General features: G+C 38.3%; 5 protein-coding genes across 6 annotated transcripts; 3 read left to right on the top strand and 2 right to left on the bottom strand.

Moving 5' to 3' along the window:
• The first annotated feature begins 1,044 nt into the window (after positions 1 to 1,044).
• Positions 1,045 to 4,634, top strand: LOC137948352 (uncharacterized calcium-binding protein At1g02270-like). 2 transcript variants are annotated; one of them, XM_068794418.1, is made up of 11 exons: positions 1,045 to 1,135; positions 1,533 to 1,679; positions 1,776 to 1,880; positions 1,993 to 2,098; positions 2,561 to 2,781; positions 2,864 to 2,940; positions 3,037 to 3,151; positions 3,283 to 3,408; positions 3,497 to 3,607; positions 3,693 to 3,788; positions 3,867 to 4,634. In XM_068794418.1, the coding sequence occupies exons 1-11, from the start codon at positions 1,133 to 1,135 to the stop codon at positions 4,089 to 4,091; spliced, it is 1,332 nt and encodes a 443-aa protein (XP_068650519.1). In that variant the 5' UTR covers positions 1,045 to 1,132; the 3' UTR covers positions 4,092 to 4,634. The 2 variants fall into 2 exon arrangements, with proteins under 2 accessions (XP_068650519.1, XP_068650521.1); XM_068794420.1 differs by having other exon boundaries at positions 3,887 to 3,967.
• Positions 4,635 to 4,945: 311 nt separating this feature from the next.
• LOC137948542 (transcription repressor OFP5-like) lies at positions 4,946 to 5,260 on the top strand. The gene has a single exon (XM_068794626.1). The coding sequence runs from the start codon at positions 4,946 to 4,948 to the stop codon at positions 5,258 to 5,260; it is 315 nt and encodes a 104-aa protein (XP_068650727.1).
• A 1,550-nt stretch (positions 5,261 to 6,810) lies between these two features.
• LOC137948543 (protein GL2-INTERACTING REPRESSOR 2-like) lies at positions 6,811 to 7,140 on the bottom strand. The gene has a single exon (XM_068794627.1). The coding sequence runs from the start codon at positions 7,138 to 7,140 to the stop codon at positions 6,811 to 6,813; it is 330 nt and encodes a 109-aa protein (XP_068650728.1).
• Positions 7,141 to 8,237: 1,097 nt separating this feature from the next.
• LOC137948147 (ubiquitin-conjugating enzyme E2 variant 1D-like) lies at positions 8,238 to 16,073 on the bottom strand. The gene is made up of 4 exons (XM_068794115.1): positions 15,893 to 16,073; positions 8,925 to 9,064; positions 8,685 to 8,810; positions 8,238 to 8,600 (listed from the first exon to the last, which is right to left on the bottom strand). Exons 1-4 carry the CDS (start codon positions 15,924 to 15,926, stop codon positions 8,460 to 8,462), a joined length of 441 nt encoding a protein of 146 aa, XP_068650216.1. The 5' UTR covers positions 15,927 to 16,073; the 3' UTR covers positions 8,238 to 8,459.
• Positions 16,074 to 21,728: 5,655 nt separating this feature from the next.
• On the top strand, positions 21,729 to 23,363 carry LOC137948544 (berberine bridge enzyme-like D-2). Its single transcript, XM_068794628.1, has one exon. The coding sequence runs from the start codon at positions 21,729 to 21,731 to the stop codon at positions 23,361 to 23,363; it is 1,635 nt and encodes a 544-aa protein (XP_068650729.1).
• Positions 23,364 to 24,548: the final 1,185 nt, after the last annotated feature.

Here is a 24,548-nt window from a genome sequence, read left to right on the forward strand (position 1 = left end):
GATTTTCGTAGCAGAACAATTTGAGATCGACCCCAGTTGTGTCCTCTCCACAGCACAAAGGATGAGTGGAAAGAACGAAGGAGCTTAAAAGAGATTAATTTATCAAAATGAAGCTTCATTTTTGTCGATGCACCCGATCCGAATCTCGAATTGTGTTCATGCAAGGTGGTCCTTGATCTTGACTTTATTTTCCCAACCAAAGTCCCAACCACTTGCTGGAATCATGGAGAAAAAACAATGTATTTTTGTCTTAAAAAAAGAAAAAGACGAGAGAACATTTTACCTCAGAGTAATGCATCTACATGCGTCTGCAACCTGCGGAGGCGCAGTGATCGCACACTGATTCGCAAGCTGATCCAGAATGTTTCTGATCGACATGCTTTTGCTTCCACGGGACGCCTATTAAGTTGCACGAAAGGTGCTTTTGCAGGCGGGGAATTGAAAACTGTGAAGGCGACAAGATAAGTTTTCACCCTTTCGGTGCCAATTTCTAGGATTCGCGTCTCCATCTGTACACCGATTTACAGTTCCCTACTTCCCTTCGGTGCCGTCGGCTGCGAAGATCAACAGGACGGCATGGTCGGCAGAGAAAGTTACTGTGCACTCGAATTCGAAAGCGACCGGAAAATCTCGGATCTGCAGAAAGCAAACTGTTAAACAAAAGAAACAGGAAAAAAGAACAGCGGCTCCTCGGGATGCGAAACTGCGGAACAGTCGTGTCACTCTCTTCCCGGACCGTCTCTGCCCGTTTTCGCACTAGATGGGGCCATGAAGACCGACACGTGTCTATGAAATGATACGACGAATCAGAGAAGCCGTGTCTGTTATTGTGGCTTTCCCGCGTTCCTTGCAGGGTTCAGGCCCTGCCTGTACTCTGAAAACGCGCCCTTCTAAGCAACTGGCGTTGTGACGGCAATTCGTAGCCAGCAGGTAACTGACGTTATCAACCGGCTATCTCCGGTCTCTGGCGGTAGCCGTCTTCTCTGTTCTATAAAGAGTCCAGGCGCCCGATGAAGAGGATTTGGCGTCTTCCATTAGTTATTGTTTTGGAGTTCTCTTAACGTTTAATGCTTGCTGTAGCTATCGTCTTCCTCCTGTTCGAGAAGGATTTTCTTCGCGGTCGTGTTGTGAGATGGTATGTGAACTTGCTTAGATTCCTGGGTCTCCGATCCTCACGCCTTCTTTTAAGATCTCCCGTTCCGGCTCCCGATGTTTTCTTTGTTTTTAAGCCGAATATTCGGTTGATTGCGGCCAATGTTGGGTTTTTATTTTTGTCTCCAGACAATTTGTGTAATCCCCTCTTAGCTCGTTCCTTTGGCGTCTATTTTCCCATTCGTCGTATTTCTGTTTCCGTCTTTCTTTCTCCCGGAAGCACGTCGTTTTACAATTTTTTCCTTTTTTTTTTTTTTTTTGTTGAAACGAGAGAAGGTTCATATATAAGCGTTCTCAAATTTCGATATTCCTGATCCGTTTTCTTGAATGTCAATGTTGGATTTTGCGGCGATAACGGATTTTTTTGTTTTCTGAATCAGGCAGTGAAAAACAATTCTGGCATATTTGAAAACAAGATTAAAGGAAGGATTTCTCGACGTGCTCCCCATGCTTCGGTGACAGAACCTTGCGTATCCTGTACCACATTCAATATCCTCGCTCCTATATATAAAAGACTTGTTAAAGAGGTAGAATATGATTGATTTCGTTTTAGGTTTCATCCTTATTCTGCTTTCGTGGAATTCAGGTGATCTAAGCTGTTATACTTTTTATGGTTACAACAGGATCAAAGTTGTCGTGAGAGCGAGTACAGGGCTTACTGGTTTGGCAGGAATGAACGCATATTGGATCGACTGTTATGTGATCGGTCGTCCATTATTTGTCTTCAAGTGTGTACTGTTGCTTCTGTTTTAAATCTCTGACATAGCGTTTTCGGAATTTCCTATTCTCTTTTACTCTTTTGCGCGCTCATTAACGATAGATTTGTCACTCCATTTGTAGGAATTTTGGGTAGGAAACCAAGAGCTCGTTGATATGTATGAGAACAGACTCGGTGAAGCAGGTTACATCAACTTTATGCTTGCCCGTACAAATAATCGTGGAGACGGTATGACTTTTTTTCATGTTTAAGTTTTAAAAAAATCAATCGGAATGAGCGAGGCAGAACTAGCAGTGACATTGGACAATTCATAAAGAAGCGAATCATGCAGTAGAAAGTTTTTTTTGTTATAAAATACCTTTTTAATCAGCAATGGATGGAATTGCTGTCCGTTTTGTTTTTCTAAGCAAAACAGAAGATCCCAAAAAAGTTTGTCCTACATATGTTTCTGAAAATAAATCCGGTTGTATTGATAGAAAGAACTAATCTTGTTTCTCTAGTCTATTCTATACAATACTCTGTAAATTGAAAAAAAAGGATAAAAAAAATTGTGTCATAATCTCATAGTTATCTTCATCTGACGAAGATTTTAATATTTAAATAGATCAAGGATGGAGATAATCTAAAATTGTGGAAAATTTTGGCATTATTGATTATCTTTGAGATAATCTAAAATTCTTTTGTGTGCAGGTTTATTGACAGCGGTGCATAAGGACTACTTCAGTGTTCTAAACCACCGAGAGATCCTTTTTAATGATTTTGGAGACCGTGTTGCTCAGCTCTTACATGTTGAATCTGTTCTTCCCTTCTGGCAAAATCGATATGGCAACATTCAACATCAAATTCTCATTGTGAATACTCATTTGTTATTTCCTCACAACTCTACTCTCTCTATTGTACGACTACATCAGGTTAGATTCTTTTTCCGCAAATTTCTGTCTTGAAATGCCACTGTTTTTGTCAGTTAGTTTCATTCATAATTTATTATCTCAGGTCTACAAGATTCTGCATTATGTGGAAACTTATCAAAAGGAGAACAAGCTTAACTCTATGCCTGTCATACTCTGTGGGTTAGTTTCCCATCTCTGCTTTTCATACCTTACTAAAGTGAATCTTCTTAATTTTTGTCTGACTTTAATTTTTTATAATTTTTTTTTTTTTTGCAGTGACTGGAATGGCAGTAAACGTGGTCATGTCTACAAATTTCTTAGATCCCAGGGATTTGAGTCATCATATGACACTGCCCATCACTACACAGACAGTGATGCAGATGCCCACAAGGTTGTTTTTACGTTCTTATTGGTTGGGGAATATTATTGAGACTGAATCGATGAATTACAATACTTACATACTTCTATTCCTTCATTTTTTTCCTGATGATGCTAATTGCATTCTTGTTGTTCATCGTAAAGTGGGTCAGCCACAGGAATCATCGTGGGAACATCTGTGGAGTAGATTTTATATGGCTGCGGAATCCTAACAAGCATACGAAACCTCTGAAGACAAGCTGGAATGAAGCAGTGTATGGAATAGTCAAGGTGCATATAATGCTCAATTATTTGTATCTTTTGATTGCATACAAACTATTGGGTACATTTTATGATGGATTTTGTTTCAAAACTGCAGTATCAGTTCCGTCAAGCATCATTATCAGAAAAGGATGCATTTGCTTTCTTGAAAGGTGATAGCAGTGGTGACTGTATTACTTACTCTGGTTTTTGTCAAGCACTTGATCAGGTATCTTTTTCTATAATATCTAATGGGGAGATTAAATTTCCTTGCTAGAATATTAAGTTTTGATGTTGTATACATCTCTGTGCAGCTAGGTTTGACTGGGCTGAATCCCAGAGATGTGCAGGAAATGTGGTGGCAAGCAGATGCCAATGGAAACGGTGTAGTTGATTATGAGGAATTTCAGGTAGTCTTTCAATTTGAAAAAGGGTCATGTCCTATGTGAATACCTGGAATTTATGATTACTAACATGGAATAATTCAGCATCGTATATGGGATCCAAGGTGGTCTGAGCAACTGGAAGAAATAGCGGAAGATGGAAGAAGGGATGATGATACAATTGCTCTGGACGTGACGAATGCGGGTCTGTTTCCTCCCGAAGCGGAGAGAGGGATGTGGCCCGAAAACTATTCCCTTTCAGACCATGCAAGATTAACAGTAGAGTTTGCTCTTGTTAGTATGATACCCTCTTCTCTACCAATCTGCTGACCATTGAAGCGGTTGATCTGGATAAATTACTCAACTAACAATTGGAAATTTACAGAAATCGAAAATGGGTGAAAGAAATGTTCAAACAAGGAAAAATTAGGAAGAGTCGTGAGAGAGTCGTGTGTATAGTCTGCCGAGTGATATCGGAATAACAGTAATTGTTCTTCGCAAAGAATTGAGTTGAATTTTGATTAGGGAAGTTAAAGAGTAGCCTCCTTTTTGTTTTATATTTATGTTGAAGATATCCTCCTTTCACGAAACCTCCGGCTTTGGTGTAAGAAAATTGTGAGCGATAGCAACCAATAAATGCTGAGCTCATTGGTGACTTTTTTTTTTTCTTTTTTTTTTGTTGGAATGGAACTGCAAGATAGGGACCAATGATGAACTGCTACAGTAAGTCCAGTGAGTCAGCCACATTATTTAAAATGAATTAGTTGGGGTTGCCATGCCCTTCACTCACCTCTGTTTCAGACTGGAAGTAGAGCTAATCCCATTCTGAACGATGCAATAAAAATTCACCTTCTAGACATCAAATCACACTGGCTGGTCCAAGAGTTCCATCATTCTATTTGTGTTTCTGCTCCGAATGCATTTACAGAATAATAAATGCTTTTCTGAATCTTCCACAACTACTCAGCACAAGAAACCTAACGACGCCCATCACTAGAAGGGAACCCACACTCTCCTCTTTCTATTTATTCACCTGCTTGTTTAATACAACAGGACAGGCCACATGACTTCCGAAACCCCCACCTTCACTGCTTACCAAACAGGAGCCAGCACCCATGAAGAGTGTGAGCTCTGCTTCTTCAGTCTCTCACTAGGTTGAACTGCGTAGTTGGTTCTTAAAGTCCATGGCTGCTGAAGAAGAAAAAAGGGAAAAGAGGAGGAAGAAGAGGAACGGGAGAGGGTCGACAGTGAATGTCAGCTTCTCGGCGAGCTTACCGGGAGATGTTCGTGGGATTTTCGCTGAAAGTTTATGTGCGGTGAAGTACTCGTTCAACCCGTTGTCGGACTTCAGAGACTCGATACTAGAGATGATTCAAGAAGTGGGTGTGGAAGATTGGGAAGAGATGGAAGAGTTGGTGTACTGCTACGTGGTTCTCAATTCTGCAGACACCCATGGATTTATTGCTGATGCTTTCTTGAGCTTATGTTCTAGCCTCTAGCAGAACAACGGACCACCCTCGTTCTCAATTATTTTCTTATGTTCGTAGCCAAGACTGTAGTCCAACTACAGTAGTAGAATTTGGGTCTGATCCTTTGTTCTTTTTCCAGAGGGGATACCTGAGAATGCAAACCTTCTACTTCTAGTGTTCAATCCCTATATCTCTATAGAATAAATGCAGTTATGTTCTGTTGACAGAAAATGCTTTTCAAGTAGTCATTTACAGACTGGTCTACACTGTTTAGACATACTTAACTTTTTTCTGATTTTTGAAATCTTGTCTTTTATCCAAGTCTGGAGTGATTTAACATTTGGACCTTCTATGAAAAATGTCAATTCATGGAGGTAGCAAAATGGAGGTAAGATCGATCGTCTTTTTCTTTTATTTGGTTGGTAATTTGTTTGTTGTTGGTTGCTCTTGTCTTCTCTCTCTCTCTCTCTCTCTCTCTCTCTCTCTCTCTCAGATAGATATTGACAAAAATACCAGTCATTGAGGATGAAATTTCATCGCAAATGATAATCATGTTATATACAGTCAAGAAGTTTCGATGATGGCACTGTCTTCTTCCTTGGGCATTGAGACAATATATTTTGATGAAGAATCGAAGAAAAAGGCTTTTTCATGAAGAACTTGAAGAGAAAATGGATTTTCTTGATTATCTGCATAAACTAACAAAAATGTCTACCGGACTTGCAGAGTAGGTTGGACGATTCGCCTACTTTCGTTTTCTGAGAGCATGTAAAACCAACCTGCAGATGTAATCTCTTCTTCCAATACCCACCTTAACTTCCCGTCTCAACTGCCAATACCCACCCATAGAAACCAAGTTTAGATTTTCTTCGCCTTTATGCCACACCTACTCGAAACATAAACACCATTAACAGAAGCAGCCTGCAAAACTTTTTTATGGTTGAGCCACGGAAGCTCCTAGTACCCATTCAGTGCTGGTAATCTTTCCAAGGCGAAGTGGAATAATTTTTTTAACCCTATACAAACACAATATCTGAGGAAGAAAAGGTGACGAAGTCAAGAGCAACAACAACATTTCAAGATCGGTTTATAGGTTCCCTGGGGAGGACAATTGATGGCAACTGATTGTGTTTTTCTCTTTGGAAGGACTATGGATTAGCTGCTAATATGAAACTTCAGAAATTAAGCTGAACGGTTTTTTGTCCCTCTGCGTCAGACTGCATCTCTGTGAATTTCAATGGATGACTAAATGTGTATTTAATAGTTATATGGGTGATTGAATTGGTTCATATAGACTCTAATGTGAACCGTTTGAGCTTGAGTGCACAGCCTCGGTAGTTTCCTAAGAACTGCTCCTGATTGTATATTATGGATAGCAAATCATGTCCATAATCCTCCGTGCAGATCTAAAACTGGGTACTCATAACTGTTTCTTGAATCCATTTACAAGAGCCTTACAAATAAGGAATCAATATTTGTCAAAATATACACATGGATTCATCCTCTAAACCAGGAAATAATACTTCATAAAAGAGCCAATCTTTCATAAAAAAAAAAAAAGGAAGTTTCATCTTCTCAAGTCATCCATGGAAGAAGTTAACCACAGCAGAAGAGAAGCATCTGGGGCACCTGAGCTTCTCTCGATGGAGCATGACATACATATGGCACCGCGTGCAACCTCCCAACACCATCGAAGTTACTTCCATCCCTTCCACCGCCTGCCATTGGTTTCCATCTGAAGTAACAGTAGACGCAGCTGACGGAGAAGAATTGGAACTGCTTGACGTTCCCGGAACCTCAGCAGCAGATGCTGCGTCATTTCCCGAGTCCTTTAACTCCAGCCGTAGGATTGAAGACTCCCTCCGTTCTTCACCACCTCTTCCACGTCTGTCTACTGGTTTTCCTTCCATATAACACAGTGAGGAGCCAAATGGTTTTCTTACGGCTCTCCAGCGAGATCTGTGATCTTAAAAGAAACTTGCAGAATATGCAGCGAAGGAACCCATTAAAATGGAAGATGGAGAGGACCCATCTCGAGAAAGATATATATAAAACGTTTGGGAGTAATTATTTGGTGAAAATGCCCCATTTGTTGATAAGCTCATTTGAATTCAAAAGTTATATGAGATTTTTGGAACTTTGATTCTTTCTACCTCAGTTACACTATTTGCTTAAAGACGGTCGGTTGCCAGAACTCCACGATAATTTCTCCAATGATCAAATTAGTAACAACCCATTCTCAGAGATTAGATAGCTCTACCCTACCTAATTCTCCCCTCCATGTCTGGTTCATTTAACTACTAATAAACTAGTGGGACGATGAATCGCATCAGCTAAAACCATCCTAGCCGTTTGATTGAGGAAATGAAGTGGCCTACGTACATGTGACCTACAATACTTAAATGGATAATTAAGAGTGATGTGACCATGTTATGAAGATTAGGGCTGGTTACTTGTACCAGAATTTCCAATGCTGCTACCATTATGATATGATGTGATACAACTGAAGATACTTGCCAAATCCAACACCTCGAAGAGGATAAGATTTGGGATTTCATCTTTTCCCTTTGACGTTACAGAGAGGTCGCTTGATGAACTCTCCAAGATGCTTGACTCAAAAACTTTTAAAAGGCATTTTTAAGACTAGCATGAGTCGTCTCTTTCAATGAATTTATGCAAGAAATTTATAAATTTTCATGCTTCATGGAGGGGGAGCGGGATAAGAAATCTGCGTTTTCTGCAATCTTCCTTTCATGAACTCGATAGTACTGATAAGAGCTTCAGAGCCGCAAGTTTGATATTTTCATCTTCACAAGTTCGAACTTGCTGGCCGCTTTCTCAACTCTCCATCTTCATCACAGATCCCAGCCGGACTATGAAACCTCCTTTCATAATGTCAGGAACGAATTCATATTTATCCATGAAGCTCAAAACGTTGCTTCTGTTTTCTTAATACGAAACTCGGGGACTAATGGAAGAAATGCATCTCGTGAAGTGGAAACCAACGTTACATAGAACTCGGCACAACACACAATTTCTTTTAAATATGACAATGAAATAAAATACAGAAACATCAAGCACACATCAGTCATTGCCTTTGTGTTGCTCTGTTTCACCGGCTTAATGACCCAAATAAATCTTTGGTGATCCAAAAGAGTTTGAATAACGTGCACCACCAACCTTAACCCATCAGAACTTAAAAGACAGGTGAAGCAATATGTTGGTGTTCTTAAAAGAAAGTACCTTCGGGTGGCTGCACTAATTTCCGGTTATGTGGGGTTGCCATTTCCTTCTTGAGTTGAGTCAAGATGTCCTCCATCGTGTATTCACCGTGCCAGTTCGCCAACATCCCAAATTTCTTTGGTTCAACCTGCATATTTGCTCAAAAGCCAATTCAGTCACTTTACTCCACTATGGGCAAAAGTATCATGAACTAACATCTCCTCTTACTCACCACTCCAGTTTCAGAATTGAGACATGTCAAGTTTATCCTTGAATGGAACCTAACGCTAGGAGGTTTCTCAGGATAATCTTTATCACAGAACAGCTTCAGCTGATAGATACGTCCTTCATGAACAGACTGGACAATGGCAGAGAACATTCAGATTAAAACAAGATTTTAGTCTTCATTATTAGGAATTATTTTCCACTTTTTAAAATCATAGTAGAAAAAAACACAAGAAAATTATTGTACATTATGAGGGCCAATTATTGTGCCGGTCCAGGATCGCATGTAGATATCATCGCCATCATCCATACCATAACTAACAGTTCCATCACCAATGCCCTTCTCTCCACGTTCCAGCTCTTCCAGCAATCTGAAGTTCCGGGGAACTACATATGAAACAACACAAATGATGATCGTATATTCCACAAAGACAAGAAATTAGCAATTGCCAGTTGCATGTTCTTTTAGAGGAGTCACTAAAGAGCAACACCTGGATACTATCTTTGATGTGAAAATGTAATGTAGGCATGAGATGCTAGATATGGAACTCTTCCAGTATCAAACCAGTTTAGACATGCATAATTGTTCGATGAAAACATTATCAGTATCTTTTGTTTTTGAAGGCCAATGTTTGAAACATTATCAGTATCTAATGACATTTGGTGCATTTACTCTGTGTTAGCCAGAAGTTACATGTCAACTGCAAAAGAAAAATATTATTTTATTTCATCATTTTATGGAAATGATGACAATGACGCTATTCTTGCTTTTAAGGGATACACACTATACAAGCATTGCAAACAAAAATAATAATTATGATACCAAACAAATCAAGAGTACAATAAGGGAATCAAAATCCTTGGCTACACTTTTAAGTGGTACTCTAGCACAAATAGATAAATTAATAAAAAAAAATTCATATTCTGCTGAAAGATAGGGTGAAATCCCTCTAAAAGACACAACTTGAGACAAATGAAAGGCACATAAAACAACTTAGACTAACATTTCCCTATTTAGTTGTTACATTCTGATTTTGGCTCCTCTATGATGATTGAAAATGCTGAAGCAGAAACCTGCCTCAAATGGTAAGGTACCTAAAAAGACACAACAGAAATAATTGATAATTTTCTGCAGAGACTATTTTTTTTTTTTTTGGAGGAGGGTGGGGGGGGGGGGGGGGGGGGGGGGGCGGGCAGGCTGGGGGAATGAGGAGCAGGTAATGATAATTGCATAATTTTCATATAATATAGTCACACTTCGCAACTAAAACAGCCCATACCAAATATAACTCCAATCTGCACAAGAATAATAAGCAAATATACCAATTTGGTTTCTAGGGCACTGGCACTCGAAGAAGTGTAAAACATAAACATGGTAACACACACACACACATACACAACAAAAAATAAAAAATAAACATGGCCTTACAGCAATTGAATGTCCCAAAGAACCTTGAGTATTCTGAGGAGTATCATCTAAAGAGCCCATTCTCTCTTTTATGAGTATTGAGAACACCTCAGTTTTCTATCATATTTTAGAAACACACACACACACACAAAACACAAGAGAAAAATTGGACGAATACAGTGCATAAATTGGTGTGGTAGAACTTATCATCTGTCCTCCACAAAGAATCTATTTCTAATACTTTTAACTTCTTTCATAGTTGATGAACATGCAGCAACGAAATGGCCAGTTACTTTTCAAAGGAAAAAACTATGGCAAACATTTTGCAGCTCTCATATGTCCATGTAGGGGACGGACGTAAATACTCAAGTATCTCTATTGCTGAATAACCAGCAACTCACTTCTTAAATTGACAACAGTTTGCAAATTGTGTCCTCAGGTTGATGTGCTCTCTATAGCGTGGAAAAACAATGCTTCCAAAATTTATTACTCACACTAAAATGTCAGATTAGATATTCACTCCAGACTCTGCTTTTCAGTCCTGTAATCTCCTAAACTTAATCCTTCATTCAATAAGTTGAGATTCATGCTAATTAGCCTGTGACTACCCTGATTTTCAGTCTTTTAGCAAACCTTAATTTCTAAATGATTTCCATTTATCCTAAGTCTTTAAACCAAGCTCTGCAATTGCTCAATTTTGACTTTATGAATATGCAGAATTGCTTGAGGCAACTGACAATGCTCCGTAACTGTAAAAAGATAGGACTCAAAAACAATGAGTTAGACGAACATTATCCAATTCTTTCTAGCTCACTCACACATGGACTCATCCATGGGAGTCCAGCTCGGTAAGTAGACCTGTGTCACAAGTGACTCAACTTGGTTTCGGATCCTAAGATGAGACAAAGGTCTGAACCGCCAGAGATCTCCACTGAGTTGACTCATCTTGGAATTGGAGCTGTCCGATGTGAGACCAAGTATTAAGTCAGGTAACCCTTTTTTTTTTTTTTTAAAAGTCAGGTAGCCTTGGTTTGATCCATTCCAAAATTCACGTTTTTATGGGTTTTAAATATTAAGTAAAGTGAATTTAGAACCATGCAACTATTCACCAATGTCTTCTGAAGCAAGCACGGGTGGAACACCTTTAGCTTGTCCCTGAGTATTAGCCCTCCATAAACACGAATTCCCTCATCTCTAGGTAATCATACTCTGGACTGGTATCTCTAGTCTTACAGACGAAGGTCAAAGCACTGCACTCATTGTCACAAACTAGATGCTATCTCCACCAGCTTATCAAGTTATTTTCATCTTTGGGATAGTAAATTCAAATCAACTGAGAAACATTTTCTCCATGCATCATCCAGTTCAAGAACTATCTGTATGTCCTATTAGAAAGATAGTCCTCATGAAGATAGAAAAAAAAACTTGTTTTATATAATAAAGTCTCAGACATCAATGTTGCTGATAAGCCCTTCACTGATATCTATTTGTAGCATTAAGAATTGTTCCAAGTTAAAAAAAAAATCATCAATTTCAGAAAATTATTTTTTTACATTAAGCACAAGAAAGAGGTTTCAGTAACAAGGGAGTACACAAGAAGGCCACTCAAGGGGTGCAAAGATGACAAGAAATAAAAGCACAATAAAAAAACAATGAAAATATTAAAGGGGCAGTCGACTAAAAAAGGGTTTCCAACCACAAGATGATGATAAAAGGCTCCACTTCCAGCCAAGGAATCAGCTAGGTAGATAGTGATACCAAAGGCATGTTTCCAAGGGATAAAAAGGAACTTGGGTAAATCATTGTCTTCTCATGAGCTTGCAAGAAGCACCAAAGGTGAATTTTCTGTACTAAACCCTAGACGGTATGTCTGGCAAACTCTCTTGACAACAAGGGGCTTAGAGATGTGATTAATGCATGTTCATAGCCCAAAGTGATTAATGCATGTTCATAGCCCAAAGAGTGTTGCCCACAATTAAACCTACATGCAATCCTAGAGGAAGAAATGAGCACAGTAAACCAGAAGCATGCTTCCCTCCAAGTCTCAGATAGCACTACCAATGCTAGCAAACCCCTTGGCGGCACTGAGAACTTTTTGATGATATATGTACTTTAATTTTTCAATTACAATGTATTTGGAATTATATTCCTAGATCCACTAATCACTTAGCGGATAGTAAGGCTAAACTAGGTGTTTTTTTCCAACATCTTGTTGTGGGGGAAGGTTCTGTTTAGTAAGGTATGTATATTTTTCTCTCAGTAATACATTCAGACTTTTTCTCAAAAAAAAAAAAAAAAAATGCTAGCAAAACTCTAAACACCTCTTGAGTTGCAATCAAAGTTGACCAAAATACTGGAGCTGAAAAGAGGACACCGATTTCTAGCTATCTCCGATGGAGGAAACAAGCAGATGATTGAGATTACAGAATCTACTTGCCAAGAATGCAAAGCTTTCAGTTTTTTTTTCATTGTTGTCACTGTTTCTTTGCTCCTTGTTAAGTAATTCAAAGGCAAGAATCCTACTTTATATCATGCACTAGATGAATTATTTGACTTTAGGAGGCAGCAAACTGATCCACTTTATCAAGGGCTTGAAACCCCTGTCAAACGCAAGAAAAAAGACATATCTAGAGGCAACCATATGTTACCTGAAAGTACTACTGTTTTTTTTTTAAATAGTGCTGAGTTATATTAACAGGCTCAAAAGAGCAAGATCTGAAAGCATTACTGTTCATGATCATAAGATTACCTACCAAACAGAGAAACTTTACCCACACCCAAATCCTGAAGCACAACCTAGTTTATCTGTAACAAGACTACTTCTGTAGATGATTATGCATCCAAACTAGCAAAGCAAGCATAGCACCAATGCAGGCATTCACAAAACAGTTAGACACACATCTCCAATATATTTGTTGTCGTTTCACGTGAAATACTGTTGCCCCTAGACTTTTCTCTACACCTTCTCAAAAGTAGCTCAACTCCAAAGTCAAAACATTATTCTCACACATAATTTTCATACAGACCAGTTTAATAGAGATCATCAAATTTATTCCCTCTTGCCATTTTCTTGGTTGCACACCTCCATGAAGCCAATGTGGTAGACTTACTAGACATCAAAGGAGCTTTTATTCTAGAGACTACATGCCTCTAAGATCATGCACATAACTTACACAGTTTCAGAAATGGTTCAAACAGTTATTAACCATTTTCTTTTTGCATGTAACTTTGATCTAACTTTGATCTTATCTCCAATGCCCTTTTGACAGTCAACTCTTTGTTTCTTTTCCCTCTCTTTACTCTATCACTTGCCAATTTCTCTAAAATAGCCTCAGGAAAAATCCTAAAAAACTAAGTTATACATAGTATCATGTACATTTTTCTTCCTTTACTTTAACAAATTCTCTAGTAGAAGTCAAAAAAAAAATTAAAAAAATCAATAAACAAACATGTAAATCAGAAAATGTTCTCCGCCAGTCACCTACAAATTTCCTTCGATTTTTAGGAACTCAAAGCACATAAGCAGTATCGGTGTCATCCATATCCGAATGGAAGCACAAATAATTATTCTTTTTGGAGTTTCAGTTTTCCAAAATGGTTCCCTATTTCAAGTTGAAATGATTGGTATAATTTAGTCAATTGGCTATAATAGCAACAAGTTGGCCATTAATAAACTATAAAAGTTGATATTATAATCCTCTCCAGATCCAGGTGGATGGAAAAGCCTGAAGTTAAACGTCTACATCATATGAGAAAAAGAGAAGTATTTGACAAAAAATCAACTTTCATATCAGACCACCAGTCAAACATTTAGGATCTCTAAACCTGAATTAAGAATTTGAAATGTAAAGTGCAGATCATCTAGCAAAATTTGTCACACTCATAACCTTTTAATATGAAGAAGTGTATCAGAATTGAAGTTTAAAGTGTTCAAGATCAGATAGGGAGCAAAAAACAACAAGTGGGCAGCATACTTACTTGGCCAAATCACTGATTGTATAAAGAGTAGCTATTTGAATAGATTACTGACAGAATCAATTAACAGGGACAGCAAGTTTCTTTTCCTTGGAATCATTATTTTTTATTTTTTTGAAAAAGGCGAAAATGTATTGGAAGCCAAAAGGCAAAGGAAATACATAAAGAGGTGGGCCATAAAAAATGAGAGATTGCAGGCCAGCTCCTTCATTGACAAGCTTATCAGCTAAACCGTTTACAGATCTGTTTACATGAAACCAAGAGGATCCATTTCTAGCAGCCAACTTGAGAATCTCATCCATGGTGGTTTTCTGGTCTTCTTACACTAGCTGATGACAGAGAGGATGTCACCCTCAACATCTAAAGGATCAACATAGATTCTCAAACAGTGGAGGACAGCTAGTACATCTGCACTTATCTAGTCAGAAATTCCCAAAGGCCCCGCATACGAGAGTAGGATATTACCCTTATAATTCCTAAAGATTCCACCAAATCCGGATAAACCCAGGTTCCCTTTGGAGCACCGATCAAAATTTAGCTTAATTCTTCCGACTCTTGAAGCTTTCCAAAATCCAAATAACATGAGCATGTGTAGAGGACCCAGACATGCTCGAGATAAGTTTCCATTTGCTTCTAATCTGATTTCCAGAAAGATCACAGACTTCCCTGCAGATACAGGCCCAAAAGATGACCTTCTGGTTGACAATTCAATTAGTCTTTCTACGGGTTTAGAAGCTCTGTTAAATTGTCCTTGACCTGCTGGTTGATATCTTCAATTAGTACTTCTACAGGTTTAGAAGCTCCGTTAAATTGTCTTCGCTTCCTTTCATTACACATAGCCCAGCAATTGTAGGTCAGGCAGGTCCTCTAGAGACGTATCACCAGCTGGTGAAGTTGGATGGAGATAAGCTGACTGATAAACAGCTGGAATGAGGGAAAGCAGTTGAAATAGACTTTGGTTAGAAAGTGGCCCCAAGATTCTGGTTAAGCTGCAATGTATTAACAGGTGGTCCACCGTTTCAATTTTTTGGCTGTAGAGCAGGCACAACTGATTGAATACTAGAACCCTCCTTTTGATAAGAATGTCAAGGGTGAGGATGCTTGGAATGAATAGGTAACAGTACTATTCCCCAGCCTTGGAAAATTTTTTTTCTTCTTCTGACGGCTTATAAATTGATTCTGACAGCCAACACGGTGTACACATTGCTTATCTAAATTGCTTTACATATAAAGCATTTTCTCTGTTGTGGCAGTTTGAAGACTTATCCCAAATGAAAGAAAGGAAAACGGTTCATAAAAGAAAAACGTGTCATTTGATGAATATAAAACAGGTAAAATGTAAAATTGTTGATCCCATGCACCATGCTCGTTTAGGTCCTATGGAATCCTGATAACACATAAAAACATAAAGAAAAACTAAAATTTTGGCATGGTTTCTCTTAACATGTCAACATAATGAGCATTTTATCTTTGATTTAGTATTCAAAGATGGATAATTACTATCAATTTCTCAAAACTGGGGGGCAATGCAATAGGGATCATTTCACAACACGCGAAATCTTCGAGCTCCTACTGTAAGGAGGACAACGATCCATCAGCTTTCTGAAACTTAATCATATGACTCACCACAATCTCTGGAATCATGTCCTTGACAAGGTTCAGATAAAAATCAACAATCAAATTAACAAAGCACAGGTAATAACTCACATTTTTGGAAATGTTCCACAGGCAGGGTAGAACAAGGGACAAAGGGATTGTACATATAACAGATAAAAACGACGATAAAACTTCAGAAGTTAGATAAACCCAGAAAGATCAGAGAAGGCACTCACCGACGACGCCCGATCCTCCAGAACCGATCGTCATCGACGAAGCCTTACTCCTCGAAGCTTCTCCTGTCACGCAAATATCTGTGCCTCGCGGGAAACAAACGATCAAAGCAGTCGGCGCGTGAAATCAAGAGGCGCTGCTTTGTTTCTCTCAGAGAGTCTCAGTCCACGGAAGTGAAAGGCAACCGATCCCTTCCTTTTTTATATATGAGCTACCGAAAAAAAATCGGAAAATGATGTTGGAGTAGGAGTTACTTCTGGTAAGAAGTCGAAGTTTTGACGCTACGAGAGGAGGTCATTTACGCACGGTTCTATCGTATTCGTCATCACACCTGGGGTATGCGACTCGCCGGGTCGAGTAGCGACTCGCATACCCGACCCGCCTTAGATTATAAGAGTCAGGTAGTTCAGGTAGGGAGCTGGGGTGAGTTATGGTTCGCATATCCAAGTCACTGATCCGACTCAATCCCTCGATTTTAAAACATTGCTATGGTGGTAAAAACCCACGATTTAGGGTTTTTTGGATGTCTTCCTACTCCACCAGCACGTTTCCTCCCACCTCTGTTCATTTTTGCACTGGTTTTTTGGATCATCTTCTATCATCTTCAAGTGATTGTCAAAATTTCGACTTCATTAATCGGTTATTTGATGATTTTATGTGCATTAATATCTCATGTATGGGGGAAAATGATCATAAATTAATGAATAATTAGGGTGTAAGATGTTGTTGAAATTTTAGTGACCACTTGAGTTTTACAAATATTAAACAAATATCTTATGTTATTAAAAAATAATTTATAACGTTATTTATTTATTACTTGTAATTAATCATGTGCATATTTTATTGGCTCACGTAATTACCATATCAATGCATAATAAAATATCTAATTTAATTAATAAATATATTAATATATTAATTATACATTAAATAACTTATTCGTGTAATAATAATAGTTGTTTTACTTAATTTGGGGTAAGCATTCTTTTGTTTTTTATGTTTTTTTCATGTTGGGACACTAACACCGAAAACTGTTTTCCAATGTATATAAAGTCGTCAATACTAACACCGAATGCGAAGATGAAGATCATGTCAGTTGGAGATGAACATGAACTTCAAAAATCTGTTTTGTCGACAATGATTCTATACTCGCTCATGCAGAAACCTTTTGCAGAAAGTAATTCTTAGTTCTTTCCCTTCACCACAAGCAAAGAACGTTCTTCCCTTGTTTCTCATGCAAAACGCTGCTTTCTCTTTTCTTTATAAACGCCTTGTGCCAGAGCTCTATTCTCCAAGACGCACCCTCTCCACCACTGCTGTCTGCACCATGGTTTCGCACACTTCACGATCTCCCAAGTCACCAGCCTTGTCCGGCGGAGAAGAGGCTCAGACGAAGCGCGACAAGGAAATGAAAGACATGGTCACAGCGCTCACTCAGCGCCTCGTCGATCTCCAGGCAGCCACCAAGCACGACGGGCTCCAGGATGAAGACGATGACAAGCATGGCCGGAGTATCATCACCCTTACCGGCAAGAACACCGGAGCTACCATGCGGTTCCTCCATTCGGATCAGAAACTGGAACACGCCGCCGATGACAGCGACGAGGACGTCCAGGGTGTGTACACGAATAGCAACTTTCAGGGCTTGAACAATTCCATCATGCTAAATGGGCATTACAAAGCGAAGGACCCCGGGGTTCACATGGTCGTCTCCGACTACGCCGACGAGCATGGAAATCAGCCCGGGGGAAAGTCCAAGGGGAAGAAGAAAGGGAAAGAGACGTCGGATTCTGAAAGTAGTGATTCCGATTAATGAAATCGAGACAAATATGGTGATTCCAAATGATCTTTTACGGTTTGATCGAAGGGTTCTATACGTTGATCCGGGAAGCCCGAATTACTACAAATTACTTGTTTGAATTATTTGTCCTACTGAGGATGTGTTTGTGCCAAATATTACAGAAAAAGGTAAAATAAAATATTTTTATTTAATCAAAATTTCTTGAAGTCTGTGTCGATTTTAGGGGTTAAATTTTTTCTCTTATTCCCACGAAAAGTTCAAGTGGATATAACCATGAGTATATTACTGTTTCAATAGAAAAAAAAAAAAACAGACTAAGAAGCATTAAGCTTGTTCTTGACCATGATCATTCCTCTTTTCTTCTCCCTCATGTTCTTTGGTACTAATAAAAAATTTCTTTTTGTCAAAAGGGAGAATAATTTTCTTATTATTTCATTTTCCTAGGATTAAATGAATTGAATATGGTAACGATTATTTCATATCCACCCAAGTACCCAAATAAATAGAGGATGATTTAGTTTAAAATTTATTTAATTAACATATCTTATTATATTATTAACTAATATTATCTTTATATGTTTTATAGTGCTTTTTATGTCACTTATATTTTTTAATAATTTTATAAAAAAATTATGTATTAAAATTTAAATTTTTTATCTACTCAGTTATGTATTTGTTTACCTAAGTTTTATTAAATCCATTGATGTATCTATTTATCTAGTTACATATAGGTATGGGTAATTGAATACCCTTTACTTGTTCCAAGAAAGATGAGTAATAGAATATGTTTTGTGTAATTGAAATAGGTGAACGAATAATAACCCTTACCTATTCTAATTCTTGCTCATTTACATCCTTAATCTTACTAGGAATGAGCAGTATTCGAGTTGGGGTCGTTTTTTTTAAAAATTCAAACTTGACCCTGATCCTAACCCCAAAACATGAACCAAGAAAAAAACCTAAAAAATCCCAAAAAAATCTATTCTTGCAACCCCTAACCCCAACCTTATCAACTTCCCCACAACTTTGTCCTTGCCTCATCCATGATCCCGATCCATCCTTGCTTCGGCCCATGGGGAGAGTTTGAATAGTTTGTAGACTTCAAAAAGTGATTTATGGTCTTAAGTAGATCCCTCGAGCATGGTTTAAAAATTTCAATAAAATTGTTATGGATTTAGGTTTTGTACGTTATCATTGTGATCATTCCGTCTTTGTTTTGAGAAAGTTGATTGATATCATTATTTTATTGTTGTGTGTCGATGATATTATCTTTGTACGAAATAATGTATAGGGTATTGAAGATGTAAAATGTTATTTACAAACATATTTTCATACCAAAGATTTGTAGAATTTTTGGTATTGTTTTAGTATTGAGGTAAGTTATAGTTGATATGAAATTTTGTTATCATAGAGAAAATATGTGATAGATCCATTGCAAGAAATTGGACTATTAGGAGTCAAACATGTGGATACCCCTATAAAACCCAAAATGGATTTGTAATGTGAACAAAGTTCATTATTATAAGATAAAGCTCAATATAAAAAAATCATTAGAAATTGTTGTATGTGATTGACACTAGATCAAACATATTTTTTGCAGTTATCGTGGTAAGTTAGTTCATGGAGTGACAAAAACAGTCTCTAAGAATGGGATTCTTGTATAAACCTAACATAAGTCTTGAAGTTAAAGGCTAGATTAAAAAGTAAAAAACAAACAATTATGGCTAGATTTAGTGCCAAAGTACTTGTGAGTTTATTTGAGTGAATTTTTGGTAGAAGAATTTGAGTTCCCCATGCAAATTGCCTATGGAGAAGAGTTGTGATAATCTAAATGCTATTTGTTTTCCAACAATATGATTTTTTCATGAAAGGATGAAGTATATAGAAGTTGACTATTAATTCATTAGAAGTGTTATTTTAAGTGGCAAAATTACCACTCCATTTGTGACGTCTTCAAAATAACTCCATAAAAACTTCACAAAGGCATTACATTAAAAAGATTTTGTGTAATTATGTAGAAAGCTGGATTTATGCTATCTATATCGGATAGATTGAGGGGGAGCATTGGAATGTAATTACAATAATTATAATAAGGGTAATCTTTAGACATAGAGTTGTAAATACAAAATGAATAAAACAGAATTTGGGATTTTTTAACTTGAGAATTACTCACTATAACGCTCGGTGGTTTCCCTCGTATTATTTGTTCTTCTTTTCTTATTTGTTTCCTGCCTAGTCAGCATCAGAGAACGCATGAAGAGACAAAAAAGATTATCGTTGTCTTACGATACCATGATTCAGAGTCCCACAGAGATAGCACAACAATTGTTCGACAATATCCCAGTGATCAGTAGTAAAGCAAAGCATAAATTGGGATAACTTATTTACCACATAAGCAATGTCATGGCAAGTAAGAGACAAATATTGTAGACTCCCAACAACAGTCCGATATTCATATTCATCAGAGAGTATCGTGCCAGATTGAAGTGTGAATGTACATGATGTGGCAAGGGGGTGTTGCTACAGGCTTTGCATTTGTCATGTATATCCGAGCAAGGAGATCAGAGATATACCGATGTTGAGACAAAAGTTGTCCTTGAGAATGAGGAACAACTTCAATTTTGAGAAAGTAAGTGAAAGAGCCAAGATTCTTGAGTGAAAATCTCTGAGCAAAAAGGTTGATGAACATTGCCATAGCTTGATTAATGTCTCATGTAATAATGATGTCATCCACATAGACTAGAATATACAACACAACTGTACCTGTGTGAGAGATAAATAGAAAGGAGTCTACATGAGAGTTGGTAAAGCCAGAGGTGATGAGACACTGACACAACTCATGATACCAAACACGAGGAGCTTGCTTGAGACTATAGATGACCTTGAGAAGTTTGCAAACATGATGGGGATGATAACGATCAATGAAGCCTAGTGCTTGTGCCATAAAGACATCCTCGAATAGAGTACATTGGAGAAAAACATTATTAACATCAAGTTGTTGAAGCGAGCAACCAAAAATTACTTCAAGGTTAAGAACAATGCAAATAGTGGTAGGCTTAACAACAAGACTAAAGGTTTCATGATAATCAACCCCTGGATTCTTGTGAAACCCTTTGACAACTAAATGAGCTACGGGAAGAGGGATTGATCGAAAACTTTGATACCATATAAAAATAAGAATAATGAATAATTTCTTGATGTTTTACATTCATCAATATAGGTATTTATAAGTTACAAAGAGATAATATTTACATGATAAACATTATCACTAAGAGGAGTTTACATTGATTTAAAGTTAGAATTTGAGACAATCTCAAATTCTATCGGCTTTATCTTTATTTCTATCAAAAGTAACATCTTTCAGTTGAGGCTTACATAAACAAAAATATGCAGTCCTAGTGAAGCACCGTGTGTGAATACTCTCATTAATGGAAACCATTCACCCCAAACCTCGTCTCCACCTTTCAGCTTGATTAGTAGTTTACTTGGTTGATGAAAGTTGCCTGTTAAATATTAAACGAGAAAACTGAGGGAAGGCAGGAATTAGATAAGCTCTGATAACCCCATGCCCTGTCTGTACCAGCCTTGGACATCCCTGTCCTACATAACTAAGCAGTCCGGTCACTGACCTCTTCGTCTGTTCTGCAGTACGGCAATGTCGTATCTATCAAACTAGGTACCTCCTTCATGTAATCCTTAAGCCGGCTCTCTGTTTTTTTTTTCTTCTCTGTGTCTCTCTACGGTATCCGACTGATTCTGAAACTAAACTCGAAGTAGCACGATCTGGTTTTCTGTGTTCGGTAACAATATCTGCAGTCCCACGTTCGATTTCTTATGGAGTCTTGTCCTTTTCACGCTCATTGATTTCATCTCGTCCCCACGTCAAATGCAATAAATAAAAGGCCGGCCAACTCTCCATCCATCTCTCCGTCCTTCCGTCCAAGTTATAACCGACGAAAAAATATTCCCTTCCTAATTAGCTGTCTTTCAACATAAAACCCATCACCAATCAAAACCGATGTCGTTCCCTGAGCTTAGCCATGGAAAGGTTACAATCAAGCCCCAGTGCCTTACTCCTACTATCCCTCTTCCTCTCCTTAAACTTGCTTTCGTCGGCTGAGATCACAGGGTTTGTTTCATGCTTAGCCTCCGAAGGAGTAAAGAACGTGACGCTTTTGCCACAGGATGAGAAAGACGCAGGAGCTTACTATCATCTCCTCAATTTCTCCATCCAGAACCCTCGATTCGGAGCACCTAAGTTTGCTAAGCCCGTCGCTATTGTCTTGCCTCGAAGCGTTGAGCAGCTCTCTGGAACCATTTTATGTGTAAGACAACAGCTTTCATGGGCGATTCGGATTCGAAGTGGAGGTCACAGCTACGAAGGTTTGTCATCTGTTGCAGATGAGACACCCTTTGTCATCATAGACCTGATGAATCTGAACAGGGTTTCGGTGGACGTAACTTCCCAAACTGCATGGGTGGAGGCCGGGGCGACACTTGGAGAAGTATACTATGCTATCGCTGAGTCCAGCGACTCGCTCGGGTTCTCAGCTGGGTCCTGCCCCACTGTTGGAAGCGGTGGACATATTGGAGGAGGCGGGTTTGGGCTACTTTCCAGGAAGTTTGGGCTGGCTGCAGATAACGTCGTTGACGCCATTCTTGTCGACAGCGAGGGACGAGTTTTCAGCCGTGAAGGCATGGGAGAAGATGTGTTTTGGGCGATTCGCGGAGGAGGGGGCGGCACCTGGGGAGCAGTCTATGCCTGGAAGATCAAGCTTCTGCCGGTCCCCAAACGAGTCTCCGCGTTCGTCGTTTCAAGACCTGGTTTGAACGACCGAGTCGCCGAGTTAGTTCACAAGTGGCAGTTTGTGGCACCAAAGCTACCTGACGATTTTTACTTGTCGTCATTCATTGGGGCACTTTTACCTGAAGCTCAAACAATTGGAATGTCGGCCACTTTCAAAGGCTTCTACTTAGGTCCCAAGGCCAAGCTTGTTTCTATCTTGAAATGGGTCTTCCCCGAGCTCGCCATTGAAGAAGCAGACTGCACTGAAATGAGCTGGATAGAATCCATCTTCTTCTTCTCCAATCTCAAAAGTGGCAGCACGGTGGATGATTTGAAGGACAGGGTCCTACACGATAAAGTGTACTTCAAAGCAAAGTCAGATTATGCCCGAGACACGATTCCACTTCATGTAATCAAATCCATGATCGAAATACTATCAAAAGAGCCAAAGGGTTATATCATAATGGACCCGTATGGTGGATTCATGGAAAGGGTAAGCAATGACTCGATTCCTTTCCCACATAGGAGTGGCAATCTCTATTCATTCCAGTACCTGGTATCCTGGAATGAAAAGGATAACTGGAGGAGTCAGAAGCTTATTGAATGGCTGGAAGGCTTTTATAACTACATGACCAGCTTTGTGTCCAAAGGGCCAAGAGCCGCTTATGTGAATTATCTCGATCTTGATCTTGGAGAAATGCGATGCAGAGATGGAAAGCAAAACTCAGTTAACGTGGCTAGAGCTTGGGGAGAGAAGTATTTCTTGGGGAACTATGATCGCTTGGTTCGAGTGAAGACGCTGATCGATCCGAGCAATGCTTTCTGCAACCCGCAGAGCATTCCTCCACTTACATGGGATGGGTCTCACTCAGTACTATATGTGATATAATATGTTGTTCGGTATTGAAATCTAGTGTACACTAAGTGTGTTGCAGCTTCTTATGTGTGGTTCTATCGTTTCCGTCCCTTTTAACTTTAAAAGCAATTCGTCTTGTTTACATGTAACTCTAAAATATACAGCAGAAATTGTAGATGTTCACAGTGACGCTTTGGTGTTCATGCTCTTGAAGAGTGATTATACTGAAAAGTTCAATAACCTCATCTGGCCCTTGTTTGAGTTGTCTGCGGAAAAGGAGATGTGGCTGCTTAGAGTTATATTCGAAGAAGGCAATACTATTTGTTTCTCCACTAAGGAGTTGTTTCTAAAGAAGGATTTCATCCACTAAGGACATGTTGAAGAATATTTGGGAGACCTATAATTAGGGGTGGCATCGAGCCGAGCCGAGCCCGAATCTGCCTATGTTTGAGCCGAGCTTGATTTAAATATTTCGAGCCGAGCTTCGAGTCGAACCTCGTCTCGAGTCTAAAATTGTTATCGAGCTCGAGCCTAAAAATTTTAACCGAATTCGAGCCGAGCTCGAGCTTTTACATATATTTAAAATTTTTCAAAAAAATATATATAATAAATTGTATATAAAATTATGCATATATTTTACATACATAAAATTGGGCATAACCTATATATATAATACATGTATAAGATTGGGCATGACCTCTACTTAAAATTAAGCATGATCTATGTATATAATACTTATATAAAATTCGGCATGACCTCTACTTAAAATTGGGCATAATCTATATATATAATACCTGCATAAACACACCATAAAATTGTCTACGCATTCCATAAACACTCCATGAAATTGTTTATACACTCCATAAAATAGTCTAAACACTCATACACTACATAACATTATGAATAAACTCCATACAATAATCAAACACAACAAAATAAAATGAAATATCACTATCAATTTACAATCACCCAAATAAAAACTATAAATCCTTTAAATAAAATCCTATTACTATTAGAGACTTACTAGAAAATTAAAAGCAGTATTTTAAATTTTTCTTAGGAAAGTTAAATGGACCTCTTATTACCTTAATAATTAATCTAATATATTATTATACTTATTGATAAATTTTTAATCAAATAAAGTGTCAAATACAAAATTACTATGAAAATTGCCTCATGCTAAAAGGATTATATCATCAACTGTCAAATACTTATTCA

Source organism: Aristolochia californica, unplaced genomic scaffold (assembly GCF_029961685.1).
Source record: "Aristolochia californica isolate CCGP_79_NKW_82.1479 unplaced genomic scaffold, dmAriCali1.0.hap1 SCAF_13, whole genome shotgun sequence".
Taxonomy (NCBI): Eukaryota; Viridiplantae; Streptophyta; class Magnoliopsida; order Piperales; family Aristolochiaceae; genus Aristolochia; species Aristolochia californica.

What these genes read in the sequence shown, in the direction of transcription:
- LOC137948147 (XM_068794115.1), bottom strand. Translation starts at nt 15,926, where the DNA reads ATGACGATCGGTTCTGGAGGATCGGGCGTCGTCG. An exon ending in CAATAATTGGCCCTCATAAT is followed by an intron (nt 8,811 to 8,924) that starts GTACAATAATTT and finishes GCCATTGTCCAG; the next exon opens with TCTGTTCATGAAGGACGTAT. An exon ending in TCAATTCTGAAACTGGAGTG is followed by an intron (nt 8,601 to 8,684) that starts GTGAGTAAGAGG and finishes GCAAATATGCAG; the next exon opens with GTTGAACCAAAGAAATTTGG.
- LOC137948544 (XM_068794628.1), top strand. Translation starts at nt 21,729, where the DNA reads ATGGAAAGGTTACAATCAAGCCCCAGTGCCTTACTCCTACTATCCCTC.
- LOC137948543 (XM_068794627.1), bottom strand. Translation starts at nt 7,140, where the DNA reads ATGGAAGGAAAACCAGTAGACAGACGTGGAAGAGGTGGTGAAGAACGG.
- LOC137948542 (XM_068794626.1), top strand. Translation starts at nt 4,946, where the DNA reads ATGGCTGCTGAAGAAGAAAAAAGGGAAAAGAGGAGGAAGAAGAGGAAC.
- LOC137948352 (XM_068794418.1), top strand. An exon ending in ATAAAAGACTTGTTAAAGAG is followed by an intron (nt 1,680 to 1,775) that starts GTAGAATATGAT and finishes TGGTTACAACAG; the next exon opens with GATCAAAGTTGTCGTGAGAG. An exon ending in ATGCCTGTCATACTCTGTGG is followed by an intron (nt 2,941 to 3,036) that starts GTTAGTTTCCCA and finishes TTTTTTTTGCAG; the next exon opens with TGACTGGAATGGCAGTAAAC.